At 41.3% G+C, this 21,179-nt stretch overlaps 1 protein-coding gene across 1 annotated transcript in view; it reads right to left on the bottom strand.

The window, feature by feature from the left end:
• Positions 1 to 6,508: 6,508 nt before the first annotated feature.
• traf5 (Tnf receptor-associated factor 5) overlaps positions 6,509 to 21,179 on the bottom strand; it is a 25,209-nt gene continuing 10,538 nt past the window's right edge. Inside the window, exons 2-11 of the mRNA XM_031297145.2 lie at positions 16,749 to 17,057; positions 14,929 to 14,992; positions 12,023 to 12,124; positions 10,782 to 10,946; positions 9,853 to 9,930; positions 8,930 to 9,004; positions 8,753 to 8,845; positions 8,227 to 8,367; positions 7,799 to 7,961; positions 6,509 to 7,197 (exon numbers count right to left, since the gene is read on the bottom strand). Coding sequence (XP_031153005.1) covers positions 6,626 to 7,197; positions 7,799 to 7,961; positions 8,227 to 8,367; positions 8,753 to 8,845; positions 8,930 to 9,004; positions 9,853 to 9,930; positions 10,782 to 10,946; positions 12,023 to 12,124; positions 14,929 to 14,992; positions 16,749 to 17,041 — 1,746 coding nt within the window. The 5' untranslated portion in view covers positions 17,042 to 17,057 and the 3' untranslated portion in view covers positions 6,509 to 6,625. The remainder of the gene's footprint in view (positions 7,198 to 7,798; positions 7,962 to 8,226; positions 8,368 to 8,752; positions 8,846 to 8,929; positions 9,005 to 9,852; positions 9,931 to 10,781; positions 10,947 to 12,022; positions 12,125 to 14,928; positions 14,993 to 16,748; positions 17,058 to 21,179) is intronic.

Below are 21,179 nucleotides of genomic sequence, written 5' to 3'. Positions count from 1 at the left end.
TACATTTAGAAATGCTGAGCTCCAAAGAGTTTTTATTTTGCATACATGTTAACATTAATCAACATTTTACTCCTCACTTTACACATGTTGGCTTTATTGCAGACCATTGTTGTTTTTGTGCAAATGTTTTTAATTACTGTGATGGCCTGAACTGTGTCAACATACCATAGTATGCCTCAGGGGCAGACTGGGACAAGAATTCAGCCCTGGCACTGTAGCCACACCAGCCCACGGACACGTGCATTCACTAATTACATTTGTGTACAAATAGTGAAATAATATAAGCAGTACCTTTAATTTAAAACATTTAATTTAAGTAACTTACAAACAATGCTTACTAGGCTACTTTTTAAAGAGCACACGTTTATAACAAATTTACACATACTGTCTGTCTATATGCTGTTACTGTCATTCTCTACAGTATGTTGTCTTTTTGTTGTCACTGTCTGTTCGATTGTCCATGTTTCTCTCTGTTGATACTGTACATATTGTCCGTCTGGTTCTCCATCTTTCATCCGTTTTAACTCTCTAACTCTGCAATTTTAATATGTTTTTATGGCTGTCTGTGATTATACTTCAGGGTTTTTCATTGCTCAGAATTGGCCTTTGGGGGAACACATAAAGCGGGGGGGGGGGGTCCAATGCTGATACATTTTTAGGCACCAATTTATGGTAAAAATGTCTATATTTATTGCAAGGAAATCACAAAATTCTGGTGGCAGCTAACAATTTATAATACAAAATATAATGGAAGATTATTATATTCAGTAGTCCAGTAAGGGGGCTTTCACATCTGGGACATGGGCCGGATATAACAAAGTCCAGTTGTTAAATTAGCATGAACAGGGCTTTATAGTAACCTTTTTCCTCCAAGGAGCACGTTTTGCTCCCAAGTTGAAAAATTGGAAAAAAAAAAAAAAGGATTGACTTACATAGGCTACTGCTTTTACTGCTAAATTGTACAATAACACAATCATATTATGGATACAAAACGTTGTTAAGTGTAATGTTTTCTATATTCTATTGATCAGAACTGATCAGTGATGTTGAGACTACAGTGTAATGGACCACCACAGTTCATGCATGCATATGAACTGTGGATTAATTTCAGAGTTTAACCTTCATAGTGTAAAACATGACACTACGTGAATGGGGCACAGCAGAAAGACGGAGCAGAACGACGCTGCTTGTTCAGGGTTGTCATGTGTACTCCTATAGGCCTACACTTCGCATCAGGTTTTAAAACCAACTGTACCAAAACACTAAATTATTATTTAACGTGACAACGAGACGTTTTTAACCGGAAATGAAACTGTCAATTTAATACTGATGCCGTCAGACGGCCGCGCAGACAGACAGCAGTCGGAGCTCTGGCGAAGCTCTGCGCCCGTCAGCAGCGGCTTCTCGCTACGCAGCTGGTCCCCCAGAGCAGCATGATCACCGGAAGAGACGTGTTTGATTTTGACTGAATGTCCCAATTTGAGTAACTTCTGGATGGGTCGGTCGGCCCATCTCGGGACCAGGTTGTAATAATTATAATTATTATTATTATTATTATTATAATTATTACAACCATAGTGAAATTGTGCAAGCGATAAAAACACGTCCTATGCGCTGTCGGCCTCTAAAGACAATTTATTTGTACATTAAAAAGAAAAAAAAACTGACTGGCCCACATAAAAAATAATGGTCCGGCCCCTCTGGCGTTTGCCAGAGTTGCCAGATGGCCAATCCGCCCCTGGTATACCTAAAGTAAAGTAAGTAAGTATCTTTCTTTAGTAATCTTATTACTACAATTCCCACTGTTCCAATAATCACCACTCTGGTTTGGTTGAAATAAACCCTTTATTCACCCATTTACATGTGGAAATATGCTGGCTCTATACACGCTAAAAGTCCTGATTATAACATGGAGTCTGGTGGAAATATGCTGGCTCTATACACGCTAAAAGTACTGATTATTTACATGGAGTCTGGTGGGTTTGGTGATGGGGATTTCTGGGCTGTTTCATGTTAAACTAAAAGGATCTTACTCTTTAACTAAAAGGTCTATCTCTGTAGGGATCCTTTCCATAATGTTGTCAGACACTTAGAATAATAATCTGAGTCTGTCAGCGGCAAAAACAGAACTTTTAGTGCACGCTAACTGATGCTGATTATTATTCCTGTAGGGTTACATTACAGTCCGGTTCACGGCTGCCGGTTACACAGTTCATCGCTCAATACTGGACCAGTTTCAAAGATGTTTGTTCACGTCAGTTTGGACATCAATGCCTGGGAAAATAGGATTCAGGTTAAAAACAAAACCAAAATTTCCCCCCTAAACATTTTGCTTTTGTTTCAGGTCCGGTTGCCTTTTCTAAGGAGTCGAGGTATCGGCTGATTTTGGAGGTAATCAGGGTTCAAAATTAACTTTTTCAGCCACCAGCCAAATGGCTAGCGAATGTTCAAATTTTACCAGCCACTCAATAGATTACAATTGTTTTTTTGACTGGTGAGTGAAGCAAATCTACCAGCCACTTGTATATTTTACCAGCATTTGGCAGGTGGATGGTGTTAATTTTGAACCCTGGAGGTAATCATTACGATTCAGCATGAATATCTAATCTCTTCTCCCCATATTATCTTTGTTGTATATACTTTTATGTATGTATATACAAGCAGCAGTACTTGAGGAGCAAACAAAGCATTTCACTGCATAATGTTGAGTGACAAATAAAAACCTTGAAAACCTGAAACAGGGGTGGGAATCTCTTGGCACCTCACAATTCAATTCAATTCCGATTCAGAGGCCAACGATTCGATTTTAAACTGATTATCGATGCATCTCGATGCAACACTTTTTTTTTTTCCTTGTGTGCTTTAAAAAAATATATATATATTAATCTGAGTTTGCTACTCAGAGTTTGTTAATCACTTCCCAAACAAAGCTCAGATTTTGACATATTTGTCACACAAGTTTTAATGAAATGTTTTGTCTACTGAGGTTTTTATTTTGTAGTCATGCTTAAGCCTTCAACATGCTTGTGAAAGTCACCTTCTGTCCCAGTAATCTTCCACGTCAGAGGCCCAGTCATGTTTAAAGGTGGATCATTGGCTTCTTAGAACATAAAACATGAGGTGGTCAGATGTAATGTGATAAAGTAGATGAACAGCCTAGATGTGTTTTGCCTAATTAATTTATGTATGTCTTATTAGATCATGTGTATATATACAAAATTAAATTATTTTTTCCTTTTGGCCATTTTTGTGTGTTTTTTTCTGCCCTCTTGCCTAAACTCTAAGTTGTTGTCCATTATCCTATCCTCTTTCAGTCACTCTATTTTCTGATTTTTACTTATCTGGAGACAGTAACTTTTAAATAAAAATCAACACATTTAAAATATAGGAGAATCGCAATGCATCTAAGAATCAATTATTTTTCCCACCCCTATGAAAAATAGTAATGCCGTCATAGCTTCCTAACACTAAAGATAAACTGTGCATTACCAATATTAACTCAGGGGTCCTACTCAACTCAAAGGATCCTTTCCATAATGTTGTCAGACACTTAGAATAATAATCTGAGTCTATCAGCGGCAAAAACAGAACTTTTAGTGGACGCTGACTCACAGTTTGCAAATACCTCAAGTGGTTACATTGAAGCAGCAGTCTTGGTCAATACTGGACCAATTTCAAAAAAATAATGTGAAGATGGAAGAAATCACCTTCATCACATTTTCTTTAATAGAAGAATACTTAATTTCTTATTTTTGGGGCATTTCCAACCTTTATTTTTGACAGAACAGCTGAAGACATGAAAGGGGAGAGAGGGGGAAAGACATGCAGCAAAGGGCCCGCTGCGTCGAGGAGTAAACCTCTGTATATGGGCGCGCGCTCTACCAACTGAGCTATCCGGGCGCATCATCAAGCTGAAATCAGTCAACATTTTCAGCCTCCGACACATCCTGAACCTACAGAGGCTCAGACCTTCACACACTTATGCTGTCTGTCCAAACGGCCACTCACACAACTTTATTTTAAATTCTAGTGGAGATGCAGCAACATGGCGTCTTGGAGTCAGCCCTATGTTCCCACAGCCCAATGGTCCCACAGCCCAATGGTCCCACAGCCCTATGTTCCCACATTTCTAAGACATTTTCAAAATTAGGTCTTGTGTTCCTACATTTCCCTTCCCATTTAAGCCCTATCCTCCCACAACATTTTTTAGGGTTAGGGGGATAAAATGTGATACAAATTTATGAAAAAGGAAATGTGGGAACATAGAGCCTAATTTTGAAAAAAATCTTAGGAATGTGGGAACATAGGCACACTCCCGGCGTCTTGGTTTATGACCTGACAGCCAATTAGAAACCTAGATTTCCACATTTAATTTCATACACTACATTACATTCAAACTAGTCTATGTTTGAACTTACACATACCTGGTGTAACCAACTGCCGGTTCTCTATATCTGTGTATCAGTATCAGGGTCTCTGTGGCCCAACCACCAAGAGTCAGGGTCTGTCCTAGGTTTCTACCTGTTAAAAGGACGTTTTTCCTCGCCACTGTCGCACCAAATGCTTACTTTTGGGGTGGAATTGTTGTGTCTCTATAAATGATAGAGTGGTCTAGACCTACTCTATCTGTAAAGTGTCCTGAGATAACTCCTGTTAGGATTTGACACTATAAATAAAAATATATAATGAAGACACCTTTAGTATCTGCAGATAAGCTGATCATTAGCTTCTGATCTCAGATTATAGGACGACAGACCCTGAATTGCACCAAGTCTACCGAACTATAGGTGTGAAAGTTAAACTAGATTCCTCTGACGGTAGCTTCGCCGTAGTTCAACTTCTTCCAGTGTGAAGTCATTGGTAGCTTCCGAAAGCTGCTTTCAAAGTAGTTTCCCAACCCCGGTTATTCACACATAATTAACCGTGCTGTTGTCCTTGGGTCAAATTTTACCCATTTTTAAAAAGTTTCTATATCAGAAATTTGGGTTTCTTCTCAACCAAAATTGTCAAAGAAACTAACGTGGATGGTTCCATACAACCATTACTCTTCACAAGTAAAATAAATGATCAGTTCACTACTTTTATTGAATTGGGTTTTTTATTTAATTTTATAGCATTTGAAGAAAAGAAATCACAAAAGAACGATGAAAAAAAGCTTAAAAAACACAGGGAACAACAATGGTTGAAACAAAAGTTTTCATTTAAAATCTTGACCCAGAAAAAACAAAAAGTTGCCGACGGGAAGACAACACGAGCGTTAATTCATGATCTCAAGATAACATGCATAAAATATTTCTGAAGTTATGGTGTCAGTTGTTGGAGTCAGAGCTCCATCAAACGTCCCTGAGATGTTCCTGAAACTTACAGGAAGAGTTTGTAAATGTTGGCAAAATAAGAGAGGTATCAATCTGAACATCTAACTCAGAAAGAAAGACAATGTTTCCCAAAATGTCAAACTACTCCTTTAGAGTTATGTGTAGATTTTGTTTACTCCCTTCAAATTATTCTAACGGCATCTTTAGAAAATCCTTCCTGAACTAACGAAGTGATCGCACCAAAATACAATAAATGTAATCCTTCACACGATAACATAGAGCAGTGGTTGTCACATGTTCTCATGTACCCCCTGCAGTAATCCAAAGTACCCCTAGAGGGACACGTACCCCCTGCAGTAATCCAAAGAACCCCTAGGGCTATAAATGTAATCCTACACACGATAACAAGCAGTTTTTCTCAAATATGGATACATGTCCCCCTAGGGGTACTTTGGAGGACTGCAGGGGGTACGTACGTTTTTTTGCTAAATGTTTTTCAGTTACAAGGCTGTAGTTCTACTGTCTTTATTCGAAGTTTGTGTCTCTGTTTTTGAAGTTTGTCACCTTTTTGTGAAGGTTTTGTAGTTTGTTTTGACCCATTCTTGCATTTCTTCCTCACTTTTTTCTACTGTCTTTTTTTCTTCAGTTTTTGTCACTTTTTTTTCGAAGTTTGTCGCTTTTTGAAATTTTTTGTCCCTTTTGTCGCCCTAGTGTTGCCTTCCTTCTTTCTACTGTGTTTTCGTTACTATTTCCGAATTATTCTTCCCTTACTTCCTTCTTTCTAACGTCTTTTTCCAAGTTTTTTTTGGCCTTTTTTCATCATCATTTAAATGTTTTCCAGGTCCAAGGCTGTTGTTTAGTAAATCTATCGCTGACATGATACTTTTGCACTGTTTAGGGGTGTACATGGCTTAAAAAAACTTCAAAGGGGGAACATTATTGAAAAAAGCTTGAGAACCAGTCAAACTTCGAAAAAAAGTGACAAAAACTTTGAAGAAAAAAAGACAGTAGAAAAAAGTCAACAAAACAAATGACAAAACCTTCAAAAAAAGGTGACAAACTTCAAAAACAGCGACAAAAACGTTGAAAAAAGCGAAAATATAAAAAAATACAGCCTTGTAACTGAAAAATATTTTGCAAAAAATTTCACGTACCCCCTGCAGTCCTCCAGAGTACCCCTAGGGGGACACGTACCCCCTGCAGTCCTCCAGAGTACCCGTAGGGGGACACGTACCCCCTGCAGTCCTCCAGAGTACCCCTAGGGGGACAAGTACCCCCATTTTAGAACCAGTGACGTAGAGGACAGAAGCCTACAGATGCTCTAAACCTGCCACGTCCACCTTCACTTTGACAAACAGCGTGTCGTCTTTGACGTACGCAGCGAGCTCGTTGAGAGGAATGAAGCATGAAAACCCAACAGCGACGTTGTTGACGGACTCGGCAGCGGGTCGCTGGAAGCTTTTGGACGCCGGGTCGGGTCTGAAGCTGAGACTCCGGTGGTTAGCGGCACCGCTTTGATCCAGAACAGACAGAGTCACGGTCTGTCTGAAAGGCCACGGCAGCAGAGCGTCGAAGTCTCCCGGCATCAGGACGACATAAAGGGACAGGTGAGTCCCTCTTCCCTCGCCGTCCCCGTTCAGATACACCTTGGAGGCCATTTTGTAGCCGCAGCGTCCGGTTTGGAAGGGCACGCTCATCAGGCACGGCGGCTGACCTTTGACCTCAGCTTCCCTCCTGTTCGCGAAATCCTCGATCTTCCAGATCAGTCTGCCGTCGTACGACGTGGCCTCGAGCTCCTGCAGGCGCTGCTTGTTGTGACCGAGCGTGGTGTCGTGGTGATCCAGGAGACCCGAGTGATGCTTCAGAGTCTCCCCCAAAGTTCCTGGAAGAAGGAAATAACAACAGCGTTCACTGAAACGTTCTACAGCTCGCCAGCCCGGCCTCTCTAAACCTCCAGCCCTCAACTTCACATCCACCAACTCAAAACTCAACTATTTAAAGTTTTGTCTCATCGGGAATCATTTTTTTGTTAGCAGTGTTTATTAGTTTTCCTACTTAGGTGATGGAGTCAGATTGCAACGTGACATGAAAAAAACATAATACACAATAAACATACACGCCCACTTTCTTAAGCCAAGTGGCGTGTTATCTGTACGCATTTTGAGCGTCGTATACAGTGGACGGGTTGGGTTTAGGAAAAGAAGAACGGGACGGTTGGCTTTAGGAAACTAGACACAAGGGACACAATCCCCGCTCTTCTGGGTGAAAGTCCTGTGGATTTTCACCCTTTCATACTACTCGCTACGGCGTAAACTGACACGCAATCGCAAGGTAATGTAAGTCAATGGAGGCCAAACGGCGTTGATAAACACGCTAAAAAGCGATTATGCATCTTCATAACACGCCAATAATGGCATACGAACTGGCGTGTCATACATACACCACTTCATGAGATCAGTCTGCAGATTGTCAGGTGTTGTTACCCAGGTGTTCTCTGAGGGCCTCGGCTGCAGACACTTCTTGGATCGCAGCATCCAGAGACTTCCTGAGTTCCTCCAGCTCCTCCAGACCACCGAGTCCCCGAGAAACCTGCTGGACGTCCAGCTGGACCGTGGACAGGACGTCCTGATGCCTGCACAGCGTCCTCTGGACAGACAGACAGGTAACAAGCTTTAATAACACTAGACAGACAAACAGAGAAACAGACAGAAAGATAGACGGACAGACAGACAGGTCTATAAGGTATATAAGATAATGCCTAATTTGCATATTTAAACATAACATTTCAGAAAACTTGTAATACAACAAATAGTTGTCTTAATGTCAGTAATAAACAGGGGAAGTTCTAGTTGTTAATATTTGTTCCCTGTTCTCTACAGGACGATCAGTAAGAATCAGAGTGTGGATGGACCTGAGCTGCAGAGACCATGTGATCATGGCTGCTGTTCTGCTGCTGCAGCGGGCGGATCTTCTTCTGCAGAGCAGCGAGCAGTAAACTGTCTGTCTGCACCTCCTGCTGCCTGAGCAGCGCCTCCTCCTGGAGAACCTCCACCTAACCGGGGAGACAACAGGCTCACACTGAGTTTACAGTCAGAGACAAAGGGGAATGTAACTCAGGACATTTACTCCAGTACTGTACTTGAGTCCAAATGTTGAGGTACTTGTACTTTACTTGAGTCCTTTCTTTTCATGCCACTTTCTACTTCTACTCCGCTACATTTCAGAGAGAAATATTGTACTTTTTTACTCCACTACATTCATCTGTTACAGCTTTAGTTACTAGTTACTTTAGTTACTCCACTACATTCATCTGTTACAGCTTTAGTTACTAGTTACTTTAGTTACTCCACTACATTCATCTGTTACAGCTTTAGTTTCTAGTTACTTTACACATTAAGATTCCCCTGCAGTAACCCTGATAATGAGCTGTTCCATACCTGTTGCTCCAGGTGTGTGTTGCTCCTCAGGACCAGCAGCATGTGATGAGCGACAGCGGCGTCTTCGTGCAGTTTCACGTGGCGTCTCCTGTCCTGCAGTACACAGCGGGGGGGTGGGGGGTTGTCAGGGCTTCTGTGTGTGTCACAGTGTGTCATGGCTTCATGAGAGGAACTCACCTGCACAGAGCAGCCGAACTTCTTATAAGAACAGTCGACGTGAAGCTCCGGACACGACTCTCTGTGTTCTGCCAGCTTGGAGACCAGAGAGACATTTACACACACATTAACGTGTTGGTTTATTACACAGCTTGGTGGAATACTTGCCTCTGATTGGACTGTCTGAAGTGTGTATATGTGAATCAATTAGAAGGGATACACAAAGTTCACAGGGGAAAGTATGAAGGGAAATGTCCCAGTTGAAGGTGATTTCACTGTTGATTTTCCACGATGCACGTTTTTCTGGGTCAAAATTAGAAATTAAAATGTTTTTTAATTTTTTTTTTTTGCGCAAGGCAATCTGACAGGCGACGCAACAACCGGGCACAATCCTGTGAAACTGTCGCGTTAGTGCTCGTCACACGTACATGCCCATCCGCTGCAAGAGTTGAACAGTGTTGAACTTTTCTCTATGCGAGCGACGTGCAGTGCAAATCAATGAACACGAGATTGATTATTCTGTTTGTGAGTTCCCTAAAATATAAAACTGTTTTCTGAACAGTTATCAGGACATAGACAGCGGGGCGTCTGCTTGTCAGAGCATCGGCACAAGACTGGATTTAGCAGGTAACGTTACGTAATTATGACTATGCTAATGTAGCTAACTTTATCTATCAACAATAACAGTCTGTGGTTAGGAAAGAATAGGATCGCCACTATTTGTTATAAATGGACCTGTGATTAGGGAGATATGATACCAGTCAGCTAATCTCTTGTACGGCAGGGATACAGCAGTGCACAGAATCTCGTATTGCGGAGTGTTGTCTGCCTGTCTGCTCACATAAGGAGCGCAGTGACATCCCCGCAGGTCCACGCGACCAAGCAGGCCAAGGGTCGCTCCGCATGTGAAAAGACCTTTAGTCAGCGATGGTGACTGAGCTCACCTTGTGTCTGGGAACCTTCAGGGAGCAGCCGATTGGACAGTCCACCTCCACCTCGGGACAGAAGCTCTGCACGTGATCCTAGAGAACGACGAGTCACATCAGCAACTGAACCACTCCACAGTTCACACATACACCGTAACTGTAATGGACCAAGCTTCTTCATTTGGTCTCTTTGTGAGTTTCTGCGTCTCTTTAAGGCTCTTCACCTTCCTTTGACACTGCAGCTACGTTGTCCTGTGTCCCTGTTCTTCCATTTCGTTGCTAGTTTTTCAAAAATGGAGCGGTTACGGTATGATCCTTCTAGTTTGATTTAATTGAAGTATCTCCCCATTGTAGGCCTAGTCAGGTTTTTAATGTTACTGTCTGTGTCTAGGGCTAACTCCCGTCGGAGCAGAATAGTGACAAATGTAGATTGACGTAAAAGTCGTATCAAATCCGCCTCGGTTGTTCACACTGCGGCTGCATTGAAACAAATCAGACCTGGGTCTGATTCAGGACCACATATAGAAGTGGTCTCAATCTGATTTGAGTGTTCACACTACTTCTGAAGAAGTCTGACCTCGTCACTTGACCCCAAAAAAGTCTGATTTGGGCCACTTTTGCCTGCAGTCTGAACATAGCCTATGTGGTAGTTTTGCGTAAATAATTATTAATGACAAAACTTAAAGCTAAAGAAGTCCAACTGCAATCTTCATATCTGAGAAATGTCTTTTAGTTTCATTCATTCGGCACCTAAACCTAAATATAACGACGGGAAACCCTGAACATAAAAACTAAATACAACATAAATAAACACACGCGGAAAACCAAGTCAAACTAAACTAAAATGAAATAGAAAAAGTCCAGACTAAAACAACATTAAAACTAATTCCATCCTATAATAAGCTGGGAGTGTTAAAGCGGCCCCGGTGCGTCGGCGTCAACGTTACCTGCAGGAGGCGGAGTCTCTGCGGCTGCTGGCAGTGCGGGCAGGGCTCGGCTCGGTGAGGACAGGTAATGCTCAGGTGTTCCTGCAGCTGTCTCCGCTGCAGGAACACCCTGCAGCCGGGGTTACAGCACTGCAGCCGCTCGTACTCACAGCAGCTCCGGTGGTCCTGCACCAGTCATCACAAAGGATTAATATAGTTGCAAAGATCCCTCCATAAGTTCTCAACTATTACATCTCCAACTATTTAGAAATTGAAATTGAAATGTATTGTTAGGTTGTTAATATACATACGCACACCTACACCCATACTCGCATCTATACACATAAATAAAAGGAAAGGACAAAAAGTATCCCAAATATTTGGGTATATAAAACGAAAGTCCAGTCATACATGAGGAAAACATTTACAGCAACAGTTTGCATGCAAGTAGGTAAAGAGTGATGTTTTGAAGGAGTGCAAAAAAGTGACAGATCTTAGAGACCCTGGCAGGCTATTCCAGTCTGAAGGGGCTTTAAATGTAAAGGTACGTCTATCACTCACATTGTAGATGTTTGGCACAGTGAAGAAGGGATATTCTCAATCCATTAATCAGTTTGAGTCATTTTGATGTAAAAACAGTGAAACTTCTCATCTTTGTGTGATGTCAGCTTGTTAAATGGGATTATTTTCTAGTTTCTTCTGTCCTCTGGGACAAGATAAATCCTCCTTCCTTCCTTCCTCTGCATTTCTTTCCTTTCCTTCCTCTTTCCCTACGTACATCCTTTCTTCCGTCTTCTTTCCTTCCTTACCTTTCCTATCCTTCCTTGCCACCTTTCTTTTATCCTTCTTTCCTTCCCTCCTTACATCCTTACTCAAAAACTTACATAAAGTCTACAGCTGCAAAGATTCATTGATTAGTCATCAACTATTAAATTAATTTCCAACTATTCTGATAATCCATTCATCAGTTTGAGTAATTTTTTATGATAAATCACGAAAACTCTGTGTGATCTCAGCTTGTTAAAGGTGAATATTGTTCTAGTTTCTTCTCTCCTCTGGGACCGACACTGAAGATCTTTGAATTGTGGACAAAACAAGACATTTGAGGACGTTGTCTTGGGACTTTTTGGGAAACACTGATCCACATTTTAGAGACCAAACATTTCATCCAGGACATAATCCCTACTTTCTTATATTCCCATGGTGTTCGAGGTGCCGTTAAACATGAGTTGTCAGACTGGACTGTTGTTCACAACGTCTACCTTCAGGTGGCGTAACGTGACGACAGAGGTGCATTCTGGGAAGTTGGTGCAGTACACTTCTAAACTGGAGATTTCTCGTTTGCAGCAGTTGTCCTGGAAAACCTGCAGGTAGAAAGCTCAATTAGTGCCAAAACCTTTCCAACGTTAAAGGGTAACTTGGTTTTTTTTTCCAACCTGGACCCTATTTCCCCATGTTTTTGTGTCTAAGTGACTGATGGGAACAACAATCTTTAACATTGGTCCAGTATTAAGTTATTAGGTTAAGTTATTAAGAACATCAAGAAAGACAAAAAACAATTATTTAACAACCTAGCAACCCAAGCAGAAGAAACAGCAGCTCAACACAACATGAAGGAGCTTTACGATACCACAAGGAAATTGGCTGGTAAACGCAAAAGCCCAGATAGGCCAATACTAGACAGAGATGGAAAAACACTCACAAAGCAAGAAGACCAGATGAAAAGGTGGGCCGAGCACTTCAGAGACATACTGAACAGACCCATACCAACTGAACTGGTCAACATCTCTCCAGCCGTACACCCTCTACACGTCAATACCAACAAGCCCACCAAACAAGAAATAAGAAAGGCCATCCAAAAACTGAAAAACAAAAAAGCACCAGGGCCCGATGGAATACCCCCAGAAGCCATCAAAGCAGACCCAGAAACGGCAACAACTACTTCACCAACTCTTTGGGCACATCTGAGAGGATGAAAGGGTGCCAAGCGACTGGACAGAGGGATACCTGGTGAAACTCCCCAAAAAAGGAAACCTGAAAGATTGTGATAACTACAGGGGCATCATGCTTACATCTGTGCCAGGGAAGACTTTAAGCAGGATTGTCCTGGAAAGACTCTCAAAAGAACTGGATAAACAACTCCAAGAGCAACAAGCAGGCTTCCGCCAAGATAGATCGTGCACCGACCACTGTGCCACCCTCCGCATCATCATAGAACAGACCCTGGAATGGAATACATCTCTCATCCTCACATTCATAGATTTCCATAAAGCATTTGACAGCTTAGACAGAGAGACTTTATGGAGACTCATGGCACATTACGGCATCCCGAAGAAGTTCATAACCATCATCCAACAGCTGTATCTACAATCATCCTGTAGAGTGATACATAACGGAAACCTCACAGACAGCTTCACAATAGAGACAGGAATCCGAAAGCGCTGCTTACTGTCCCCTTTTCTCTTCCTTTTGGCAGTTGACTGGATCATGAAGACAACCACATCTGAACAAAACCTGGGCATCCAATGGACGATGTGGTCCCACCTAGAAGATCTGGACTTCGCTGATGACATAGTCCTCCTGTCACACACCCAAACACAAACGCAGACCAAACTCACAAAACTTGCCAGAACTGCAGCTACCACAGGACTTCACATCAATAAAACAAAAACAAAGGTGATGACCATAAACCACAAAATAGATGCCATTAAACTGGATGGAGAGGCACTAGAAGGGGTGGACACATACATACCTGGGAAGTATTGTCGGGAAAGATGGAGGTAGTGACAAAGACATACAAGTAAGAATAGGAAAGGCAAGGACAGCCTTTCTAATACTGAGGCCAATATGGAACGCAAAACACATCTCCACAAATACGAAACTCTGAATCTTCAACTCCAATGTTAAATCAGTTTTATTATATGGGGCAGAAACTTGGAGAACTACAAAAGCATCATCGAACAAGCTTCAATCATTCATTAACAGATGCCTACGACACATCCTGGAAATTTACTGGCCTAACACAATTACAAATGAAGAGCTCTGGCAAACCACACAACAAGAACATATTGAAACCCAAATCAAACGCAGGAAATGGGGCTGGATCGGGCACACCTTAAGAAAACCACGCTCCAACACGACCAGACAGGCCTTAACCTGGAACCCACAAGGAAAATGAAAGCCAGGAAGACCAAGAAACAGCTGGAAAAGGTCTGTCGAGGCAGAACTCAAGAAAGCAACAACATCGTGGAAGGAAGCAGAGAAGATCGCCCATCACCAAACCAGTTGGAGGAAATTCATGAATGACCTATGCTCCCCAAAGAGCAAAAGGGTTTAAGAAGAGTATTAAGTGAGATCTAGCTATAATGTAAGTTAATAGGACAATTGTCCAGCTTGTATTTACCTTCATAAAGTGCTTGTTTTGACAGACTCAGATTATTATTCTAAGTGTCTGACAACATTATGAAAGGATCCCTACAGAGATAGACCTTTTTGTTAAAGAGTAAGATCCTTTTTTTTAAACATAAAAACATCTGCGAAATTCCGTTCGCTAAACCCACCAGACACCATGTAAATAAACATTTTAGCATCGTGATATACACTTCATTCAAAGTTGACAGAAACAAAATAAAAGTATAAAAAGCCGTTTTGGGACTTCTTTCCACTTTTACCAACCATCACAACTCTAGTTTTGGTTGAAATAAACACATAGTTTACTGATTTACATGTGAAAATATGTTGGCTCTATACACGCTTAAAGTATTGCTTTTTTAAATGGAGTCTGGTGGGTTTAGTGCTAGTGACCTCAGAGCTGTTACTGGTTAAACAGAAAGGTCTTAAAGAGGTTTTAAAGGTCTATCTCTGTAGGGATCCTTTCCATAATGTTGTCAGACTCTTAGAATAATAATCTGAGTCTGTCAGCAGCAACAACAGAACTTTTAGTGGACGCTGACTGATGCTGAACATTTGTCCTGTAGGGTTGCATTACAGCTCGGTTCACGGCTGCCGGTTACAGTGTTCATCGCTCAATACTGGACCAACTTCAAAGATTGTTGTTCCCAGTAACTAAGACACAAAAACATAGGGAAATTGAAAAAAAAACAACAGTAGTTACCCTTTAATGTTGTGTTCACTGGTTGTAAGACTAAAATACTGGTTTGTTTCTGACCTCAGCTGGTGTGATCACGGTTCCATCCACGGGACAGACTGGACCGGACGCTGAAGAACTCTCCCTGAAACCCAGAGCAGAAAGCAGACAGAGACTTCACGTGACCATGGACCGATGCACCGACAACGGGTTTCAAGTGGAGATAAAAGTGTAAAGATTACAACCGGTTGAGATACAAAATGAAGGCAGTTTTTAAACGTGTTAGAGCAGCAGGGTTAGCAAGCTGCGGCTCTTCAGCCCCTCTCCAGCTTTAATCACAAGTTATATAGTCAGTCCCTCCAGGATTTCGCAATGTCGCGATTGTGCCAATTCACGTGAATTTAACCAATCACTGTGACTTTGGTGCGACTCGCAATTTTGACCAATCACCGCAACTTTTCCACAAATTTGACCAATAACCGGAGTTTCCCGCGACTTTACGTCAGTATAATGTGACTCTGAGAGCCACTGACCAAGCGGGAGTGAGAGAGAGCTTGTTTCCGATATGAAGATGAGACTTGAACATCTCACATTTACCAACAAAACGTACAGCGAGAGACCGTGCAAAACATTTCAGACCGCCCTGCCAACCTGTATACATTTTAACATCAATGTACGCTGTAACGTTTTTTCACGCTGTTTCAATCCTGTCGGCTGTCTGCTCATACAATTCCCCCCACTACTGACGCGCACACACTGGGTGGATGCAGGAGATGAGACCTACAGGATGACCTAAATTGAGTACAGCTACTCTCGTTAAGTGCAATGATAAGTTAAAGTCCAATAAGTACTTTATTAAACCGTATGAATGTGTCCCAGGCCAGGATAGGAAATTAACTAACAATGTAAAGATCAACAAGCCACTGACACATATGATCAAATTTGATTCATTCAATAATAAGATAATTTTTTGTCTTAAATCCACCAGCCATTTTCATATTATACCAAAATTTACAGCATCCTGAGTCTTTTTGGTAAGGTTTCCAGGAAATCTCAGCCCTGTGTAGTTTTATTCTCCCCAAAACAAGTTTCCTTTTTATTTTTAAAGAACTATACAAAAAAAATCCCAACTTTTTTGCAACTTTCACTGTCTCCCGCAACTTCATTGCAACAAACATACAAAAAACATTGCAACTTTTATCGCAATTTTTACAAAAGCTCCCGCGAAATCAGGCATTTTGGGCTGCAACAATCTCAAAAAAAGGCCGCGAAATCCTCGAGGGACTGTATAGAAATGAATAATTTATAATTTATAGAAATAAGTATGAGTATTCGTATCTGCAGCTCATTGAGTGTATCGTTCCATCCCTGATGAATAAACACTGCTTCTCTACTCTCATCTCAGGCGTTAACAATACACCACGATTAATACAGCGAGTTATTTAACCCTTGTGTTGTCTTTCCGTCGACCGTGCAACTTTTTTTTTTTCTGGGTCAAAATTTCAAATTAAAATGTTTTTGGTGACGTTTTTGTCACTTTAAAAAAAAGAAATTGTCACTTTTTGGTCACTTTTTTTTGCATTTTTTTGTCACAAATTTTCAATGTTATTGTCAATTTTTCTGCACTTTTTTTTGACGTTTTTGTTGTTTTTTCCAAAAAATGTTGTCACTTTTTTCAACGCTATAAGATTTAATAAAACACAAACACAAATGAAAGTAGTGCACTGATCATGTATTTAACTTGTCAAGAACGTTGTATGGAACCATCCACATTATTGTTTTGGAGAATTTGGTTGAAAGAAACCCAAATTTCTGATATAGAAACTTTTTGAAAATGGGTCAAATCTGACCCGAGGACATCAGGAGGGTTAATAATAATAATAACAGTTGATTGGTCCTACAGCAGTTTTTGGAGGCAGAGGAAGCAGTAGATGTGTCCGCAGGAGTTCTGTTGCGGGTTGAGCACGACTCCTCTGCAGACCGGACAGACAAACTCCTCCTTCAGCGGCGACACGAACTTCAGGGAGTGCTGGACGGAGGTCAGCTCCGACTCCCAGGACCGCAGACTGGACTCGTCGGACCGCAGGCTGGACTCCCCGGAGCGTAGTGTCAACTCTTTGGACCGAAGGCTGGACTCCTCGGAGCGTAGCGTCAACTCCTCCGACCCTCCCGGCTTTGTGTCTGCTGCCGCCATGAGTCCGCAGGAGGCCCTGAATAGAGGTGTTGAAATTAATCAAATAATCGATGCATCCAGTCGTGGACGTGGACGATGCTGCATCGATAATCGGCCGGGCCATAATCGATTATTTCTGTTTACAATTTAATGTAGGCCTAACAACCTTTCTGTTTACATATTCTGGTATGTTTTGCACATTCAGGAAGTGCCATGTGCTCAGTGCTGTAGTTTTATGTATCCAATTTATTTAGTATTAGAGCACTGCAGAATGTTTTGTTTTTGAAGCTTGAAAAGCTATGAATTAAATATCCTATATGGCTTTAATAGAAAAATGTATTTGACGCAGTGTGATGCATCGAGATATTGAATCGATGACATGATAATCGTAATCGAATCGAATTGGGAGATCATTGGAGATTCACACCTCTAGCCCTGAACACATTGTACAGGTAATTTAAGTCACTTTAAATCCCAATTCAGTTGTATTTGAATCTTTGTTTAAGTAGTCTCTCTACCGGCAGGGGCGGACTGGGACCAAAATTCAGCCCTGGCACTGTAGTCCCACCAGCCCACATTACCATGCAGCCCCACCCACGGACACTTACATTCACTAATTACATTTGTGTACAGATGGTGAAATAATATAAGCAGTACCTTATGTAACAGATTTTTAAACATTTAATGTAAGTAACTGGCAAACAATGTTTACTACTTTTTAAAGAGCACACGTTTATAACAAATGTACACATACTGTCTGTCTGTTTATGCCGTTTGTATGATGTTACTGTCATTCTCTACAGTATGTTGTTCTTGTCTGTCTGTTCGATTGTCCGTGTTTCTCTCTGTTGACACTGTACATATTGTCTGTCTGGTTCTCCATCTTTTCATCTGTTTTAACTCTCTAACACTGCAATTTTAATATGTTTTTTACAGCTGTCTGTGATTATATTTCAGGGTTTTTCATTGCTCAGAATTGGCCTTTGGGGGAACAAATAAAGCAAGGGGGGTCTGGTAAAAGACATTTAATTCCTGCATTCTGATACATTTATTTTCAAAAACGTCTATATTTATGGCAAGGAAATCACAAAATTTTGGTGGCAGGTAACAATTTAAAATACAAAATATAATGGAATATTATTATATTCAGTATTCCAGTAAGGGGGCTTTCACATTTGGGACATGGGCCAGATACAACAACACTTGACCCCAAAGTCAGTTGTTTAATTAGCATGAACAGGGCTTTATGGTCAAGTTGAAAAATGTAGGATTGACTTCCAGAGGCTACTGCTTTTACTGCTAAATTGTACAATAACACAATCATTTTATGGATATAAAATGTGAAGTGTAATTGTAGTGGAAAAAATTATGTTTAAGCATGATTCTTTATATTTTTGTCTTATTTCTGTTTTAATTTGTCTCATAATGCTGAAGGTTTTTTCTTCTCTTATTCTCACATGTTGAAAGTAAGAGTCACCAAGTCTGGGAACGTAATATGTACGCTGAACAGATAGGGACTACAAGGTCACCTTAAACTGTCTGTTATTTCTGCCTGGATAGTTGAGACTTCTCACATAGTTGAGATAAACGGGATGTCTAAACTTTGGGGTTGAAAGTGGTACAGAGGGGAAGAAGTGAGGTGGCTCCTGAATGTCTGACTGTGTTTGATTGTAACAAATGTGTGAGTCATGGTTAGAAAGAGGGGCATGCCTTGTCTATCTCACTGAAGATGCATATATACTGTGTGCTTTCTCTCATTCGTTGAATACACTTTCCCACTGTGCTGTTGTACTTGTGAAACCGTGTTCCTATATTTATAAATATAAATAAATACTCAAAGACTAAACTTTGGATTCATTCTCAGTAACTTAGTTTCATTTCTTGTGTTTCTAATCTACCCTCCTGCTGTTAACAAGAAAAACTTCCACCACAATTTGGCGTCACGAACAGGATCGGTTGGGAGAACGGACTGAGACCTCCGTGGGCCTGAGGTCTTGCAAACCAGGGGATCATCGATCAGCCTGCCTCTCTAACCTCGATTATAAAAACATTTTCAGAGTGAAGAGGGTCAGACCGCGGAGGACTCTTGACTGTTTCTCCACTCCGATCCAACGAACAGGAAGAAATTTAACGCAGCACGGGTAAGATCTAAATCAATTCATTTTAATTGGATTGTGAATTCAAAAATTGAACAAACATTCTAAAACGAATTGTGTAACAAAGGATTGCAGGAAAAACATAATCATTTTGGTTAAAATAAATGAAACTAATTCTGAGATTTAGAAATTGAGTGAAATAATATATATTTTTTATTATTATTTGTTTGTTTGGGGTCATTTTGTTAAGAACAAAAAATATAACTGGGTAAGAAGTGACATTCTCTTGCAGAAAGGGATATATCTGTGATTATCTCGTTGATACGAGACAGGGCAAAAGAGTGACAGAAGAGACAGACTGTTGGGCTGGTCAAAAAAAGGTTAGAAGAAGAAAACTAACTAAAGGTAATTGAAAGCCTTAGAAAAGAAAAAATAATAGTCTACAATACTCCGACAGAGTTCTTGACTATTAGAGACAGACTGCAGAGGAAATAAAATAGTTTAAAAACAAGTTATTGACTGTTAAAAATTTTTTGTCTGCAGGGCTGTACCGGGTTTTTACAAGGTTTGCCGAAGAAAAGAACTGAGCTTTGTGGTGACGACCGCATTGAAAAGAAAAATAGTATACTAAAGCTTCTGTCACTATGGGAAACGAAAATTCCAAGCCATGCGAGACATCTGGACCCATTGTGGGTGAGATGGTAAAAAAATATGGACCGGACTGCACAAAATATCTGGCATACTGGTCAAAGAAATTTGATTTTCCGCCAGCGGGCACGTTTAGTACCCATAAATTAAGAATGTTAAAACTTGATTTAGAAGAAGAAGAGAAAAAGCAAAAAGGCAAGAAAACGGTTAAAACAGAGGTTTTAAAACAAATTGAAGAAAACAAAGAATGTTTTAATATGTGGATAAGAGAAGCTGATAACAGAGAGAGAAAACAATTGCACCCCCGCCCGCACCAAGGAAAAAATACAGGAAGGTACCAGAGCCCAGCGACAGACGGATGAGGAGCAGGAAGGAACAAGACTACCGTAGCAACGGTGCATCTGCGAATGACGAATTCTCAGCATTTCTGGGCCCCACAGAAGGAGCAACAAAGACTGAGGAAGACAAAGCTGATGCATTCCCGATGATTCAAGTTTCTACACCAGCAGGAGTGGGCGTGCTGTACAGACCCTGGACTGAAACAGACATTAGAAATGCCACAAGTCACCTTCCCCCCTGCAAGAATTCTGGTACACACTTTACAAAACTCCTCAGAGTGTTTATTGAGACTTTTCTGCCAACCATTCAAGAAGTACGACGCGCCATGATGCAGAATCTGGGGCCTATGGAATATGCAAAGATCAAAAACTTTTTCCCTGATAATCAGAACCGCGATCCAGAAATCCATCACCCAAATCTTTCCAACAGACAAAACGATGCCTACGCTGATGCAATGGAGCAGCTCTTCACCGGTTTGGAAACCACGTTTTCGGATCGCATTGACATGTCACGTGTAGCAAACACCAAGCAGATAAGAGGCGAGCTGGTGGAAGATTTCCAGCACAGACTGGCTGGGATTTTTGATCGCCACAGTGGCATTGCACGCACAGACGCCACGGGTGCAGTTGTTGAACTTTGGGAAGCCCATTTCAAGAATATACTAATGGGTGGACTGCTCCCTGACATTCAAGCAGAAGTGAAGAAAACCTGCATTGGATGGCAAGATTCAGGTCTGACCGAGATCATTAAGCATGCCAGACATGCTGAGAAAATCTTGGATGACACAAGAAACAAAGCCGAGAGAAAAAGACAAGAGAACAAAAACAATGCACAGCTGTCTCTCCTGAAAACTGTCACAGCACTGTCCCAAGAGGGGAGAGGTGCTGAGAGAGGAGCTCACAGAGGCGCCAACAGAGGTGGCTTCAGGGCCAGAGGCAGAGGACGAGGCAGAGCCAGAGGCAGAGGCAGAGGACGTGGCACATTCCCCGCGGCAGATAGAGGTACATGCTACAACTGTGGGGAGAAAGGACATTGGTCCTATGACTGTCCACATCCCAAAAACAATTCATCCAAGG

The sequence above is a fragment of the Sander lucioperca genome, chromosome 4 (assembly GCF_008315115.2).
Source record: "Sander lucioperca isolate FBNREF2018 chromosome 4, SLUC_FBN_1.2, whole genome shotgun sequence".
Lineage (NCBI taxonomy): Eukaryota > Metazoa > Chordata > Actinopteri > Perciformes > Percidae > Sander > Sander lucioperca.
The sequence above is the reverse complement of the archived record's forward strand: the minus strand, read 5'-3'. Positions and strand labels throughout refer to the sequence as shown.